Source organism: Phocoena sinus, chromosome 16, assembly GCF_008692025.1.
Source record: "Phocoena sinus isolate mPhoSin1 chromosome 16, mPhoSin1.pri, whole genome shotgun sequence".
In the NCBI taxonomy this organism is placed as follows: Eukaryota; Metazoa; Chordata; class Mammalia; order Artiodactyla; family Phocoenidae; genus Phocoena; species Phocoena sinus.
Window position 1 is genome coordinate 59,158,799 of NC_045778.1, and position 16,085 is coordinate 59,174,883.

Consider the following 16,085-nt stretch of genomic DNA (forward strand, 5'->3'; position numbering starts at 1 on the left):
TCATACTTGGAATAGAAACCCAAACTCCTTCCTGCTACTTAGAAAGACTCCATGGGACCTGACCCTGCCTGCAGTCTGACCTCATCAGGGACCACTCTTCCTTTCATTGGCTCTGCTCTAGACTGAATGACCTCTCCTACCTCGAGAACTGCTCACCTGCTGCTCCCTCAGCATGGGACACCTCCCCGCCCCCATCTTCACGCCTTCCCCAATCAGTCATTCACAGTGGCCGCCCCCCACCTCTGCCATTCCCCTCATATCATCAGCACCTAGTATAATTGACTCCAAAGCACTTATGAGTCTCTGAAATGCTCATTTGTCAGCCCTCACTAGAATGTAAGCTTCATGTAAGACCAGGGAGCCTGAGGGTCCAGGGACAGTGAGTGAGTGGTACATAGTAGGTGCTCAATAAAATATTCTTTGAAAGAATGAGTGAACAAACAAATGAATGAGCTGCTCAGGGACCTTCTGAAAAAAAATAACACAACTGTTTATGCACAGCACTGCCAGGGCTGCAGGCTGGAAAAGAAGGCAGAGTGGGTGGGGAGGAGGGAGGAATGGTTGGGGAAGGTGAGAGAGCTCCTCTAATTCCGTGCTGTGGGGTCACACAGGGCAGAGTCACGAGGTGCTACCCTCGGCCTGGGCTTCCTTCCAGGCCTGGCGCACCTTGATCTTCACTTTGAAAGGATCGATCTGTAAGACTAAACCGGGGTTGCCCTCCAGAGAGGGTAGCTTCCCATCATCCGGGATCTCCAGGTCGAACCTCTGCAGCAACCAGGTCATGAAGAGGAAGAGCTCCTGGCGGGCTAGCATCTCACCTATGCAGGAGCGGGGTCCTGCTCCGAAGGGCAAGTAGCTTAACGATGGCGAGATGAGCTTGGTCCCCGTGGGGTCCAAGAAGCGCTCTGTGGACATGGGGAGGTGTCAGTCAGGGCCCAGGGCAGGAGTAAGCAGAGGAGGGGGGGCAACATGGTCCTGCCCAGGGGACCCCACCCTGAGAAGATGGACCACCTTACTTGAGGGAGGGGGGCCCAGTCTGAGGAGAGATACAGCCCTGCTCTCTGGTAGTCCTTAATCACACAGAGGAGATGGAATATTCGGGACAGATGGAGAGAAGGCGTATTAACAGATGCAAATGCCACCATCCTAGGGGAGAGGGGGCTGACTTCATGGGAGACATCTGCCTAGAGGGCTTCTTAGAGGAGGAGATTTGCGGTTGGTGGAAGGAGAAGGTGGGAACCCAGCTGTGAAGAATCTGGCTAAGTCTAGCGTAGGATGGGGGTGTCAACAGGTCCACGTAGTTGGAGTCAGGAGTTTGCTAGTGGCAAGCTCAGCAGAGGGGAAGTGGTGCTGGAAAGGTGGGCACAGAGGTGGCTGTGTGGCCAGGGAGCAGGACAGAACAGGGACTCACCGGGCATGAACAGGTCGGGCCGGTGCCACTCCTTCTCACTGTGATGCAGTGCCCACAAATTGACCACAACATCTGTGCCCTTGTCAATGGTAAGGTCACCAATGCTGCCCCAGGGAGGGAGAGGAAAAGAGGGTCTGGAATATTGCCCTTCCCCACCTGCTCAGCCCCAAGCCTCCTGTGGTCCCCCACTTTGGGGAGAAGAGCCCTTTACTCCCTCATGTCCACTCCCTCATCTTTTCCTCAGCTTCTACCAGGTGGACTATGAATCCAGCCCTATCCTCCTGACAAGCACTTATGTATCAACACTTGTGGGCCTGTCAGGGCCCACGGGTATGCATGTTGAGCTGGTGCCTGTGAGTATGTATGTGTGTTGCGGCTATTGGATTGGCTAGGAGCATCCCACACCACGTGTCTCCACGTGGCAGCAGGCAGCTTCTGAGGGAGGTCAGGTAGATCTGTGGATTAGTCAGTGGGTGTCAGTGGGTGGTAGACACATTGGTCAATAGGGTCATGGGTAGGATGAGTGGTAGTCAGTGGTTGACTGTAGCCAGCTGGGGGTGTGGGGTGATGGAGGAGGGACCAGGTGGGCTGGATGTTACTGGGAGGGAAGGCACACCTGGAGTCAACGATAGCCTTGTGGGGGATGAGCGTGGGGGACACAGGCCGGATTCGAAGCACCTCTCGGATGGTGGCCTCCAGCAAGACAAGGCGGTTCCGGTCACTGATAGTTGGTGTGCGATTGAAACCTATATTCTGGTCGACATCATCCTGGATCCTCTTCTTCAACTGAGGGCCAGAACAGGGTGGATGTTACCAGGGTGTTTAAGCCCAGGAGAAGCAAGGGCTTAGAAGAATCCTGCTGTCACATCTAGAAGAACTGGCCCAGACCCTTCCCAGTGGTGGCTCTGCGAGCCCAGGCTTTGTTTCCAGAAGACGGGGCAGCTCCACCCAAGGGCCAGAGCCAACCACTGCTTGGGTAAGGGGTGCGGCAGCCCATTCATCCCGCAAAGAAGTCCTGAGGGTATAGTCTCTTCCTCCCTCTCTGGAGCAGAGGTGAGTCTGGCTGGGGTCAAGAGTGGTTGGGAAGGCTGGGGTAGGGAGAAGCTCACTGGAGGATAATGTAGCAGGAAGGCCACAATCCACTTTATCACAGAGGTGGTGGTTTCCACGCCGGCCCCGAAGATGTCCCCTATGGTGGTGAGCATGTGTCTGTCTGAAAGCAGCTTTGAATCCTGGTCTGGTCCAGCATTGTTATTGTCTGCGTTCATCTTGGCTTGGATCAGTATGTCCAGCAAGTTAGTGATGGAGTCACTGGTGAAGTTCTCCTGGTTGGGTGAGATTGGGAGAGTGATGAGGAAGGAACCCCATCTGCAACCCCTGCCATACTCTCACCCCAGACTGTAGATGCAAAGGCTTCTCCCACTTGGAAGTGAGGGAGTGGAGTGAGGCTAGTCAGGACCCATGAGCTTGTGGAAGTAGGAGGAAGCACTAGGCCCTCTTTAAATTTGGGGGGTAGACAAGTCCCTTCTAGGATCCTCTTCAATTCCTCACTTCTCCACGCCTATTCATTAGTTGAGTCAGTTTTTATTGAGCACTTACTATATGCCAGGCTCTCTGCTAGGTGCAGGAGATCCTACAGTGTCCAAAATGGACCCAACCGTGCTCTCATGATGCTTTCCACCTAACTCATCATCTCTTCTGCTCCATCACCTACCTTACTTTTTTCAAGGATTTTACTCAGCAATTCGTTTCGCATTCGAACACAACTCTTTATCTTTTCCAGGGCTTTGCTGGGGAAAATCTGCAAAGTAGAAATGTCAAATCCTATCTTTCTGACTCTGGAGAGTTCCCACTCTAACCCCAAACTTCAGCCAGAATGGAAGGCAGGATACGGACCCAGAATGGGACCATCAGTGACAACTAGGACAATTCCAAACAAGGGAGAAAGGAGTCACCTCCACGTCCCCTTCCCCATTCAATCAAACATCCAGCACTGATTGAGGGTTTACCCAGTAGGAAGATAGACTTGAGTCTCAAGCCTTGGTTAAGTTCCTTAACTTCTTGAAGCCTGTATTCTCAACTATATGGGGATAATAAAACCCACTTCCAAGGGAAATGCATGATTAATGCTTGTGGAGTGCTGGTACTGGCACATGGCAATTGGTGAATAAACGAGAGCCATTATCATGAGTATTCAAATGCATAATTTAAAAGCTAAACCGATTTCTGTAGAGGAGCAGCAAGGTTTTAAGAGTCAGAGGAGGTAGAGGTCACTGTGGCTGAGATGGTCAGAAAAAAAAGGTGGGTCTGGAGCTGACCCTGAAAGAGGAAAGAAGAACTGGGGGTGCTGTCAGGGTCTGCTGAGATCTGACAGTGGGGCCCGGCCTCATCCTCACCTTAAACCCAGGGAATATGTCTGACAAAATCTCCTTGCCCTGAGCCTCCAGGATGCCATCATTGAACTTGTATATGGCTTTCAGGGCAGGATCCTCATTCTTGAAGGAGAAGCTGAAGCAGATAAAGCTGATTATGTTGGTCACCGCCAGAGAGAGATGCTCCGACAAATTTATGGACTCTCCATGCCGGGTGGCCAGGGAGTCGCAGAGTAAACTGACTTCCCGATTAACTGAGGGGAGAGAGGGGCATGAGGGTAGGGAATTGAGCCGCCCCTCACCCCCTCTCTACCAGTTCCATCTTAGTCAAGGACAGAGAGCGGACAGATGTCCAGTAGATGGCAGCGGTAGCCAAGAAAATGCTAGATGGAATCATCCAGAACCCTCTCCCCTCCCAAACCTCTTCTCCCTCCAGCAGCCCAGGGCTGGCTGGGCACTCACTGATCTTCTCTAGCTTCAGGTTGCCATCCTTGAACAAGGCAAAGGCGTTCTGTGCCAACTTCCGATGCAGCTGCCAGACGGCACCATGGTCGGCGAAGGCAATGCCCTTTTGGTTGTCTGACAGGATGTCTAGAGTCAACTTTGGAAAGCAGGAAAGGACATAGGAATCAGACACCATCCACCGGTCCTAGCCCTGGGGAAGAAGGCAGGTACCTGCCGTTCTGCCTCCGTGTGGGACCTCCCTGCTCCACTCCGTCATGACTGTAAGGCCTTGGTAGGACAGAACCTATGGCCTCACACTCCCAACTCCATCAGAGAGACGGAGCGAGGAGAAAAAGAACACTGAATTAGAATGCAGCGGTCCTGGGGTTCAGGTCAGTGACAGGTGACCTCTGAGCCTCTTTTTCTCACCAGTTTCTGACCAGGGGAAGGCAGCTGTGGATGGGATGAACTCTCTAAATTGTGCCTGTCCCGGGAACAGGAGCAGAGACTGAGGACAGCCCAAACCCCTGCCTTTCCCTGGGCCCTCTGGGGGCGGAGGCTGCTAAAGGCACAGCAGCTCAGCCGCCCTTAGTTTACCCTTCCATTGCCAGGCTGTGTGCCCACCCCAGGGCCGCATCTGGAGAGTGCAGATTTCTTGTCCACCCAGTCTGGACTTGGGCCAAGCTGCCTCTTCTCAGAGGCACCCCCCAAACCATAAAGCTCCCAAACCTCCCCTCTTCTATCCCCTGACCTGCAAACCCCATCTGACTAGCCTCCTCCTTCCTCTTTGCTCTGGAGAGAAGAGCTCAGCAGAGTTGGAAGGGGAATAGTTGGCCCGCAGACCTGGCTGACTGGTCCAAGGTAAAAAGAGTCAACCCTTGGTCTGATCAAAGATGAGCAGCCAGGGGGCCTTTCCCGGGATGTTCAAGGGAGTTCTCAGCAGCCGGGTGCTGCAGTGGGGGGCTGGCAGTGTTGCTGGATGGTTAACTCCCACTCCCCTCTGCCCCCCAGGAGCAAAACAGAAAGCTCAATAGGCTGGCTGATCAGCATCCTCCCTCAAAGTGCTCCCATGGGTCAGTCCCCTGCGGCTGGGGCAGCTGGAGAAAGCTCCAGGAATACAGCAATTGCAGCCCTCCAAGAGCCAGGGTTTTTCTCCCTCACAACTTTCCACGGAGGACAGCAATCACTCCCCCCCTTTTCCATGTGAAGAACAGCATTCATCAAGGCTGTTTATTGAGCACTTCCTGCACTGGGCACTGGGCTAAGTGCTTTATATGCGCTCTCTCAGTTCATTATGGAAGTCTAAGCTCAGAGAGATCATCATCCAGTTCACGGGCAAGATGACTGTTTTAAGGGCTCCCTGACGCCCTCAAACCACCATGCCCAGCCCACCCCACCTCCTGGGAAGCCCAGAAAATGAAATCTTCCTTTAATTCTTCCTGCCTAGTTTAGAGGCTGGATGGGGTCCAAGGGGTCACTTCCCACCCACAGCCCCGGCAGTCTGTATTTGGAAGAATCACAGGTTGTTGGAGATGGAAGTGTCATTCCAGGCATGGCCTTGCCTGGAGAACTGAACATCCCCAGGGAGTGGTGAGAGAAGAGGGATGATAGATACTGCTTACCACTTTGGACCGCCCGGAGAATTCCTTGCCCTTCTTGAGAAGCACCTCCCTGGCCAGCTGGTAGTGGCCAATCATCACAGTAGTCTTGGAACCCAGACGAAAGGAATAGATGGGGCCATATTTTTCCTGCAGCTTGAAGAAGTTCACGTGCTGGTGGCCACGTCTGGGGAGGAACGGCAGGCTGCCCACCAGGGGCAGGGATGGGAGGCTCTTGGGGTACTTGGCACCAGAGCCCGTGGTCTTGGGCCAAAATAAATAGGCGAGGGTGAGCAGCAAGAGAGCCAAGAGCACCCACATGGTGGCCGGGTGGCGGCAGGCAGGACAAACAACTGTGGAGTGGCGTCAGCCACTTTAGGGTGCAAGGAGGCCTTTTTAAGGGCTGCCCTGATCTTCACCTTGACTTTATGTTATTGCTCGCCTTGTGGAAGTTTATCCTGGAGCACAGCCAGGCCCGATCCCTCTCCTAGAATGGGGAGAGGAGTGGAGGCCTTCTTCAAGAGCTGGCTCGACTCCAGGGCAAACCCCTAGGGGAGGGGCTAGGTAAGGGGTGGACAGCCGGTCCCTCTCCCTCGCTCCCTGTCCATCAGTGTCTCCAGAGTGCGCCAGAAGCAAATGATATCTAGGTCAGGAGTCAAGGCTTGGGATTTTCCATGCTGTAAAATCACAATCAATGCATAGCTGATACTGTCAGGACTGTTATAACCAGCAGGGATTGTCAAAGCTATTCTATTCAATCTTATCATTTAACAGCTGGGGAAAGTGAGGCCTTGGAAGATCAGGCTTGTATAAGGTCACACAGATGGTGATGACAAGAATCCAGCCCTCCTGGCTCCCGGTTGGCTGCTTTTTCTAGGGGAAGTAAAACTCTTGGATTGAGAGCATGGGCCCTAGAGTCAGAAAGGTTTGGGCTCAAATTCTAGCTTGACCACTTTCTAGCTATACGACTTAAAAAAAAAAAAGTTTTATTATGTTAAAATATACATAACATAAAATTTACCATTTTAAGTGTACAATTTAGTAGCACTGAATATACTCACAATGTTGTACAGCCATCACCACTATCTACTTCTAAAACTGTTTTCATCACCCCAAGCAGAAGGTGTACCAATGGAGCAATAACTCGCCTTCTCCCCCCCCCAGCCCCTGGTAACCTCTAATCTAACTTGTCTCTATGAATTATGCCTAGTGCACATAAGTGGAATCATATAACGTTTGGTCTTTTGTGACTGGCTTATTTCACTTAGCATAATGTGTTCGAGGTTCATGTGCTTTGTAGCATATATCAGAACTTCATTCTTTTTTATGACTGAATAATATTCTATTATATGGATATACCACATTTTGTTGGTCCGTTAGTCATGGACACTTTGGTTGTTTCCACCTTTGGCTACTATGAATAATGCTGCTATGGACATGGGTGTACAACAGGGGTCCTCAACCCCCTGTTAGGAACCGGGCCACACAGCAGGAGGTGAGTGGCGGGCGAGTGAGCAAAGCTTCATCTGCCGCTCCCCATCGCTCCCCATCGCTCACATTACTGCCTGACCCATCCCCCCACCACCCCGCCGTCTGTGGAAAAATTGTCTCCCACGAAAGCAGTTCCTGCTGCCAAAAAGGTTGGGGACCGCTGGTGTACAAGTATCTGTTTGGGTCCCTGTTTTCAATTTTGGGGGGTATATACCTAGGAGTGGAATTGCTGGGTCATATAGTAATTTTGTGGTTACTTAGCTGTTCAAAGTTTCAGTTTCCTCCTCTATAATGGGGATAAGAGTGGAATGTACTTCTTTTTTTTTTTTTTTTTGCGGTACACGGGCCTCTCACTGTTGTGGCCTCTCGTGTTGCGGAGCACAGGCTCCGGACTCGCAGGCTCAGCGGCCATGGCTCACAGGCCCAGCCGCTCTGCGGCATGTGGGATCTTCCCAGACTGGGGCACGAACCCGTGTCCCCTGCATCGGCAGGTGGACTCTCAACCACTGCGCCACCAGAGAAGCCCTGGAATATACTTCTTAAGGCTGTTGTGACTCAGTGAGATAATGCATGTAAAAGTGCTCCCTGGCACGGAGTAAGTACTCATTCAATATTTACTCTTAACATTGTGATACCAAAATGGCCTTCCTACTTTTTCTGAACTCTTATTAGTGGATCTTCCTAACAGACAAAATCCTCATTTTCTGCTGCAAACCTTCAGTGGCTGTTAGTATTTATCAATGATTTGATAATACCAGGTAAGGTCACAGTCCCAAGACAGTGTCAGTCATCACCAGCGTGACTCCTGGTGTCAGTCATTGTAGAGGAGGTGGGTCCTCCGGCAGGCAACCAGGACTCACTGAGTGAGACTCACGAAGGTGAGAGATGGAATTTCTGCCCCTCTCGGGGGGTGATCTGCCAATGTCTGTACTTTGAGGAGAATGGACTGGTGTGAGGGCTGCTGGGATTAGGCAGGAAGACAGCAGGGCAGGGACCTCATGATGAAGATGAATCCTCAAGGCCTGTAAACCAGACTTCGTCCACTACTTCAACAGTTCAAATGTTGTTCAGACTTTTAGGCCCATTTGCGGTCAGAGGTATGAGCTGGGGTAGTCTTCATGAAAGAAAGGGGATTTGAGCTAAGCCTTGAAGGAGAGTTGGGACTATTTATTAGGCAGCGGCATGGGGTGGGAGGAGGAGGGGCAAGGCTGGAAGGGAGAGCAGCAGAGTCAAATATGTGGAGGCCAGAAGGGGCACGATGTGTGTGGGATGGTGATGGTCCTGACTACAGACGTGAAGGGGGTGTACTGTGGGGCGTCCCTGAGAAGTAAGATCTGACAGGTACATTGAATCAGGCTCTGGAGCCCTGAATTGGAAAGCTAGGGAGGGTGGGGAGCTATTGAAAGTTCTGCGGCAGGGAAGTGACAGGTACAGTGGTATTTGAGGAGGGTGAATCTGGCATCAGTGCTGGGGTAGACTGGATGAGATCTTGTGTAAAGTTTGACAGCTGGGTGAGAAGTGGGGAGGCCTGTGATCCAGGCTGGGCCCTAAGTGGGGTCAACCAGCTGGTAGAGAAATACGAATGAGTACTTTCTGTTCCTAAAGTGAATGCCAAGGTGATTCTCTGACATTTCACCCCCAATCACAAACAAGAAACAGGAATTTTAAAAAGTGGTTGCTTCACATCCTTATCACTATATTAGAGAAGTTATACATGATAATTGCAAAAAATCTGGAGAATGCAGATAGCTAAAACTAAAAATTTGAAACATATTTTTTAACCTACATGAGGCCATATTGCAGTTTTTGGCATGGATATTTTTCTATGTTATTAAAATACTTTTCTACAACATTATTATTATTTATTTTATTTTATTTTATATTTTTTGTGGTACGTGGGCCTCTTACTGTTGCGGCGCACAGGCTCCGGACGTGCAGGCTCAGCAGCCATGGCTCACGGGCCCAGCCGCTCCGCGGCATGTGGGATCTTCCCGGACCGGGGCACGAACCTGTGTCCCCTGCATCGGCAGGCGGACTCTCAACCACTGCGCCACCAGGGAAGCCCTACAACATTATTTTTAATGGCTTCATATTATTTCATTGTCATAGGTTATTTCATATGTAGAGGATAGGTTAGCTGACCCTGTATTGTGTTCTTTCTGTTTTTGTCTTTGTCGTTGATATAAACAACACTAAGGAATAGCCTTGTGGTGAAAGCTTTGTGCATAACTGTTATATTTTCTTAGGATAGAATCCTAAAAGTGGAGCTGTTGGTCAAAGGCTTTGTATACATATTTTAAAGATTTCTGACAAATACTGAATTAATTATGAGATGCATTATATTGGTAGATTTCTTGGTATCCCACCATTCCTAGAATAATACTAACTTATCCAGAGTGTCTTCTTTAAATACAGAATTGGATTCTCTTTGCAATTTACTTAGGATTTTCTTTCTTTTGCATCTTTAGTCATATGAAAAAATGGGTTGAAGTTTTCTTATTTATGCCTTGTTAAGTTTTGGTATTATGATTTTGTTAGTTATGTAAAGTTATTGGAGAAACTTTCCATCTTTTTCTATGTCCTAAGCCAGATTAAATAGCATGGGAATTATCTATTCTTTGAAGCACTAAAGAAAGGTGACCATGAGAAGTGTCAGGTCCTTTGGAGAGAGAATTCTCTAACGTAATTTTCCGGTTTCTTCAATAATTATTAGTCTCCTCAACTCTTCTGAGTCTTCCTGAGTCCGTTTTGGCAATTAATATTTCTTAAAATTTTACGTTTTCTATTTTTTTCTTGACTTGTCAGAAGTTTTATTAATCTTTTCAGTGAATCTCCCCTTGGGTTTATTCATCCAGTCTTTGATTGTTGTGGTTTTATTTCATTCTCAGTATTGATAAATGATCATTGCAAAACATCTTGTATAACTTTATACTAGAATTCGGGCTGAAAGCTTGTATGAATTCCACTTCCCCTGCATCCCTGTTTTCCTTGTTCCTTGTCAAAACATAAGACCCATTATCTACTAGAGCTGAACCTATGACCTGGGAACTCTATTCTTAGGTGTATAACCAACAGAATGTGTACATATGTTCACCAAAAGGCATGTGCAAGAGTACTTACAACAGCACTATTTGTAACAGTCCCAAACCCAGATATTTATGGATTGCAGAATGGATAAATTGTCATACATCATACAGTGGGATATGATACAGACATGAGAACGAATGAACTGCAACTCCATGCACCAACATGGATGAACCACCCAAACGTAATATTGAGTAAAGAAACCGGACTTATAAGAATGCATCATTATGATTTTATTTATATAAAATTCAAAAACAGATCAAACTAGTCTATGGTTATAGAAGTCAGGATATCGGTTACCCTTGCGGGATGGTTAGTGACTGAAAGAGGACTCAGGGCGGGGATTCTGAGGAGCAGGTGATGTTCTGCTTCTTGATCTGGTTTTTGGTAACATAGGGAAGTTCACTTTCAGTGGGAAACCAATAATTTGCATGTATATTATACTTCAATAAAAAGTTTACTTTAAAAACAATGTTGTAAATCAACTATACCCCAATATAAAATAAAAATTAAAAAATATAAAATATACGTGAAGAAAAAAATTTACCTTAAAAAGTTGGGGGGACTCCCTTGCTGGTCCAGGGGGTAAGACTCTGCACTCCCAGTGCGGAGTTCAATCCCTGGTCGAACCCTGGTGGCGGAACTAGATCCCGCATGCATGCCGCAACTAAGAGTCTGCATGCTGCAGCTAAGAAGTCCACATGCTGCCACTAAAAAACATGCTGTAACAAAGATCTCACGTGCTGCAACTAAGACCCGGCACAGCCAAAATAAATAAATAAATAATTTTAAAAATTAAAAATGTTGGGTGTCCGTGGAGTTTGTGACCTACCTGAGATTGCATGCAACATTTGCATGTATGTATAAATATATTTTTTTCTGGAGAGAGGATCCATAGCTTGCATCAGCTTCTCACAACAGTGACTTCACTGTTGACTCAAGGTTCCCTGTATCCCACTTATTCCCACCCCCATCTTTCTTTGTTATTCTTCTGCTCCACGCATCCAATTGCTTTTCTCCTTCTCTCCAAAACCTTTCCCCTGACCCCTCTGGTATTCTCTGTTTCTAGAACAAGCATACTTCCTTTTTTTAACAAATAGATGCTAGTTTAAAATTGATTTATTTGGCTGAGCTGGGTCTTAGTTGTGGCATGAGGGATCTTCATTGCAGCATGCGGGATCTTTAGTTGCAGCGTGTGCACTCTTAGTTGCAGCATGTAGGATCTAGTACTCTGACCAGGGATCGAACCCAGGCCCCCTGCACTGGGAGCGCAGAGTCTTAGCCACTGGACCACCAGGGAAGTCCAAGCATACTTCCTTATTTTCCTTATCTGGCTATAGAATGTTCTCTCTACTTCCTGCCTTACCTAAACTGGACTCTTCTTCGGACAGCATTTCCCCCATTTGTCCTTTTGTTTTCTTCCAATTTTATTGAGATATAATTGACATACAGTACTGTATAAGTTTAAGGTGTACCGGTTTGGCTTCATATGTCATGAAATTATTATCACAATAAGTTTCGTGAACATCCATCACCTCATGTAGATACAAATTAAAGAAATAGAAAAAAAATGTTTTCCTTGTGATGAGAACTCTTAGGATTTACTCTCTTAACAACTTTCTTTTTTTAAACAACTTTTATATATAACTTACAGCAGTGTTAATTATATGTGTCATGTTGTACATTACATCCTAATATTGGGTTGGCCAAAAAGTTCGTTTGGATTTTTCCGTAACAGCTTACAGAAAAACCTGAATGAAATTTTTTGGCCAACCCAATATTTATTTATTTATGTATTTATTTATTTATATTTATTTTTGGCTGCATTGGGTCTTCGTTGCTGTGCACAGGCTTTCTCTAGTTGCGGCGAGTGGGGGCTACTCTTCGATGCAGTGCGCGGGCTTCTCATTGCGGTGGCTTCTCTTGTTGCGGAGCACAGGCTCTAGCGCACGGGCTTCAGTAGTTGTGGCACGAGGGCTCAGTAGTTGTGGCTTGCAGGCTCTAGAGCGCAGACTCAGTAGCTGTGGCACTCGGGCTTAGCGGCTCTGCAGCATGTGGGATCTTCCCGGACCAGGGATTGAACCCATGTCCCCTGCACTGACAGGCGGATTCTTTTTTTTTTTGGTCTATAAGTCCTCATCAAGCACTATTTTTTACTTTTGGCTACGTTGGGTCTTCATTGCTGTGCGCGGGCCTTCTCTAATTGCAGTGAGCATGGGCTACTCTTTGGTGAGGTGCGCGGGCTTCTCATTGCGGTGGCTTCTCTTGTTGCGGAGCACAGGCTCTAGGCACCCGGGCTTCAGTAGTTGTGGCACACGGGCCCAGTAGTTATGCCTCGTGCGCTCTAGAGCGCAGGCTCAGTAGTGGCGCACGGGCTTAGTTTCTCCTTGGCGTCAGGTGGATTCTTAACCACCAGGAAAGTCCACAACCCAATATTTATTTATCTTATAACTGGAACTTGTACTTTTTAACTACCTTCATCTAATTCCCCCTCCTTCTACCCTTTCCTCTGGTGACCTCAAATTTGATCTCTTTTTCTATGAGTTTGTTTGTTTTGAAGTATAATTGATCTACAACACTATGTTAGTTCCTGTTACACAATATAGTGATTGGATATTTCTAGACATTTCAAAATGATCACGGTAAGTCTAATTATGGTAAGCCTATCACCATACAAAGATATTACATAATTATTGCCTAAATTACCCCCACTGTACATTTCATACCTGTGACTCATGTATTTTGCAGCTGGAAGTTTATACCTCTTAATCTCCCCCATCTATTTCTTTCCTCCTCCTATCTCCCTCCCCTCTGGCAACCACCTGTTTGTTCTCTGTATCTATGACTGTTTCTGTTTTGTTATGTTTGTTCATTTGTTTCATTTTTTAGGCACATGTATAAGTGGTGTAGTACCATATTTGTCTTTCTCTGTCTGATTACTTCCCTTGGCATAATACCCACTTGGTCCATCCATTTTGTTGCAAATGGCAAGATTTTATCCTTTTTCATGGCTTAGTAGTATTCCTTATATATACATACCACATCTTCTTTGTCCATTCATCTATTGATGGGCACCTAGGTTGCTTCCATATCTTGGCTATTGTAAATAATGCTGCAATGAACATAGGGGTGCATATATCTTTTCTAATTAGTGCTTTTGTTTTCTTCAGATAAATTCCCAGGAGTGAAATTGCATATGATAGTTCTATATTTAATTTTTTGAGGAACCTCCATACTGTTTTCCATAGTGGCTGCACCAGTTTACATTCCCACTAACAGTTCACAAGGGTTTCCTTTTCTCCACTAAATTTGTTATTTGTTGTCTTCTTGATAACAGCCATTCTAACAGGTGTGAGTTGATACCTCTGCTGTCCTTTTGAATGAAGACACCTGATGTCCTTGTAAGGCAATGGAATCGACATTCTCTTCATTCCCCACAGCCTCCAGACTACCACTCCTCCACCTTTGAATTCTTGCTCCTTTGCAGTTTCTTTTTTTTTTTAATGAATGTAAAATATTTATTCATTTCTTTTGGTACAAACTAGTGTTTATTAAAAAAAGATTTAGGAATTTATACTCACAGGACATGTTATAGTTAACATCCAAAGACAAAAAATATTTCTTGACAATTTATTATATGCTTAGTACTAAAAAGCTCCTAAATCAGTGTTGGCATTACAAGATTAGAGAGTTGTTTTTGGCTCGTGATTATTATAGAAAAACACTGAGGAAAATTTCAATCATTACAATTGGTAAAGGTATAATTTTACATTTCATGAAGGATAGTAGTCATATTTGGCAATAGCCTCATTTATAAATTGAAGTATACTCACCTCGAGATTGTATTTTGATGCTGTTTCTTTTCACTTCTTGCAAATAACCAACAAGGCAAAAACTGCTTCCAATTGACAGTCCAAACAAAGGAGGAATCATGGCTAACCGTCTGGTTGCTAATATTTGTTAAAGGCAAATTACAAACTTCGGAGTATGGTTCAACATCACCAAAAGGAGTAAAGTTGCTCCCTCTGACCACCTTATTCCATGAAAAAAGTGTACTTTGACTTCTAAAATGGATTTCAAAAATTCAGTAGAAAGATTTAACAACTATCAACATTTCCAGCACTGATTTTTCTAATACCCAGAAACCTCCACTTAGCAGTTGTAAGACTAACTTGAAAAACTGAATATACAGATGTAAATTATTGCCATTAGCTAGTAGGAATCATCATTTGATTCTTAATCCTGTTTATATTTAATTATAAACATAAGACTGATTTTTAGAATAAAAAGAATGAAGAACATCTCCATCACGTGTCTTTGTTCCCAATAATCCCTTTCAGATAGATCTGTGAAGTAATACAGAGTACAGTGTCGACATACCTTTCATTTCAAAGACCAAAAAAAATAGGGCTTATTAAGTAGTGAGATCATTTCTATTAGGCTTTATATTAGTATCAATTAATGAATTAATCAGTCAAACGAGTATCAGTTGATTTAATCTTGCCCAAATGAATGGGTCTCTGGGGTGGTGTCATAATGGTAGTGTCCACCTTCTCCATGATGACTAAAACAATGAGTGTGCTCCAACCGCAAATCAAACCCTGGGTCTCTGGAGATAAAAACTGGCAGGCAAACCAAAGGAGCCTTCATCTCATAAAAACGTAACCATTTATTCACGTCTTCATCAGAGTTCAATGGGCAGGAAGAAAATTCTGCCGGCATAATATATGAGTCTTCACTTTTCCCTTCTGAATCACGGAAGTACCTCCCATTCCTACGGGCTTATCTCCATAATGTTTTGTTTTTTTTTTTTTTTTTTCAGTACGCGGGCCTCTCACTGTTGTGGCCTCTCCCGTTGCGGAGCACAGGCCCCGGACGCGCAGGCTCAGCGGCCATGGCTCACGGTCCCAGCTGCTCCGCGGCATGTGGGATCCTCCCGGACTGGGGCACGAATCCGTGTCCCCTGCATCGGCAGGTGGACTGTCAACCACTGCACCACCAGGGAAGCCCCTCCATAATGTTTTTCAAGAGTCTGTCTCATACAAGTCACAAAGTTAAGTTTTCCAGTTCTTCTTTTGGATTTCACCTCAATGACCTTTCCAGGTTGGCCTTCACTGGCAAAAAGATTAGCCAGTAATGCAAACCCCAAATCATGATATTTCTCACTGTATTTCTCCAGTAGGCACCCTCCATCTGCAGAGTTAACATGAGCAAAGTAACTTCCATTCACAGGAGGTTTGTGTTCACTTTCTGTTTGAACAACTGGCATAAACTCAGAATTGAATCCAAGAGTCGGAAACGGGCCTGCTCCTGCTCCAAGAACAAAAGCTCCAGGAAGCTGGATTTCTTTTGTGATTTTATTTAGATCATGAACTTTTTTTTTTTATTTATAAGAGGCAATAAGTAAGGCACACCTCCTACTTCTGCAATTCTGGTTTTCCCACAGATACCTTTTATGGGAAAGGTAAATGGCTCCTTGGTCAAATTAGGGCAATCAACTACAGAGACCTGGACATCAGCAAAGTTATCCGTTAGCCCCTTCCGCAGAACTCCAACAAGCTCCTCTAGACTTGGCACATGAAAAGAATACTCAGCACAAGACATCTTCTTTCTCGAGTGCACAGGTGATGAGGTGTGCAAGCAGAGAGAGTTAAATAAAATCGCTCTTTTGCAGTTTCTAACCTC

The 16,085-nt window shown here is 46.2% G+C and overlaps 2 protein-coding genes across 2 annotated transcripts; both read right to left on the bottom strand.

Moving 5' to 3' along the window:
* Positions 1–464: 464 nt before the first annotated feature.
* Positions 465–6,330, bottom strand: LOC116741612 (steroid 17-alpha-hydroxylase/17,20 lyase). Its single transcript, XM_032608450.1, has 8 exons — positions 5,850–6,330; positions 4,246–4,384; positions 3,808–4,037; positions 3,126–3,212; positions 2,521–2,736; positions 2,028–2,197; positions 1,412–1,515; positions 465–905 (listed from the first exon to the last, which is right to left on the bottom strand). The coding sequence occupies exons 1-8, from the start codon at positions 6,144–6,146 to the stop codon at positions 619–621; spliced, it is 1,530 nt and encodes a 509-aa protein (XP_032464341.1). The 5' UTR covers positions 6,147–6,330; the 3' UTR covers positions 465–618.
* An 8,484-nt stretch (positions 6,331–14,814) lies between these two features.
* On the bottom strand, positions 14,815–15,921 carry LOC116741758 (ester hydrolase C11orf54 homolog). The gene is given in 3 exon segments (XM_032608762.1): positions 14,815–15,125; positions 15,128–15,195; positions 15,420–15,921. Coding segments are annotated over 3 exon segments (549 nt in total). The 5' UTR covers positions 15,670–15,921; the 3' UTR covers positions 14,815–14,894.
* Between the last annotated feature and the right edge of the window lie 164 nt (positions 15,922–16,085).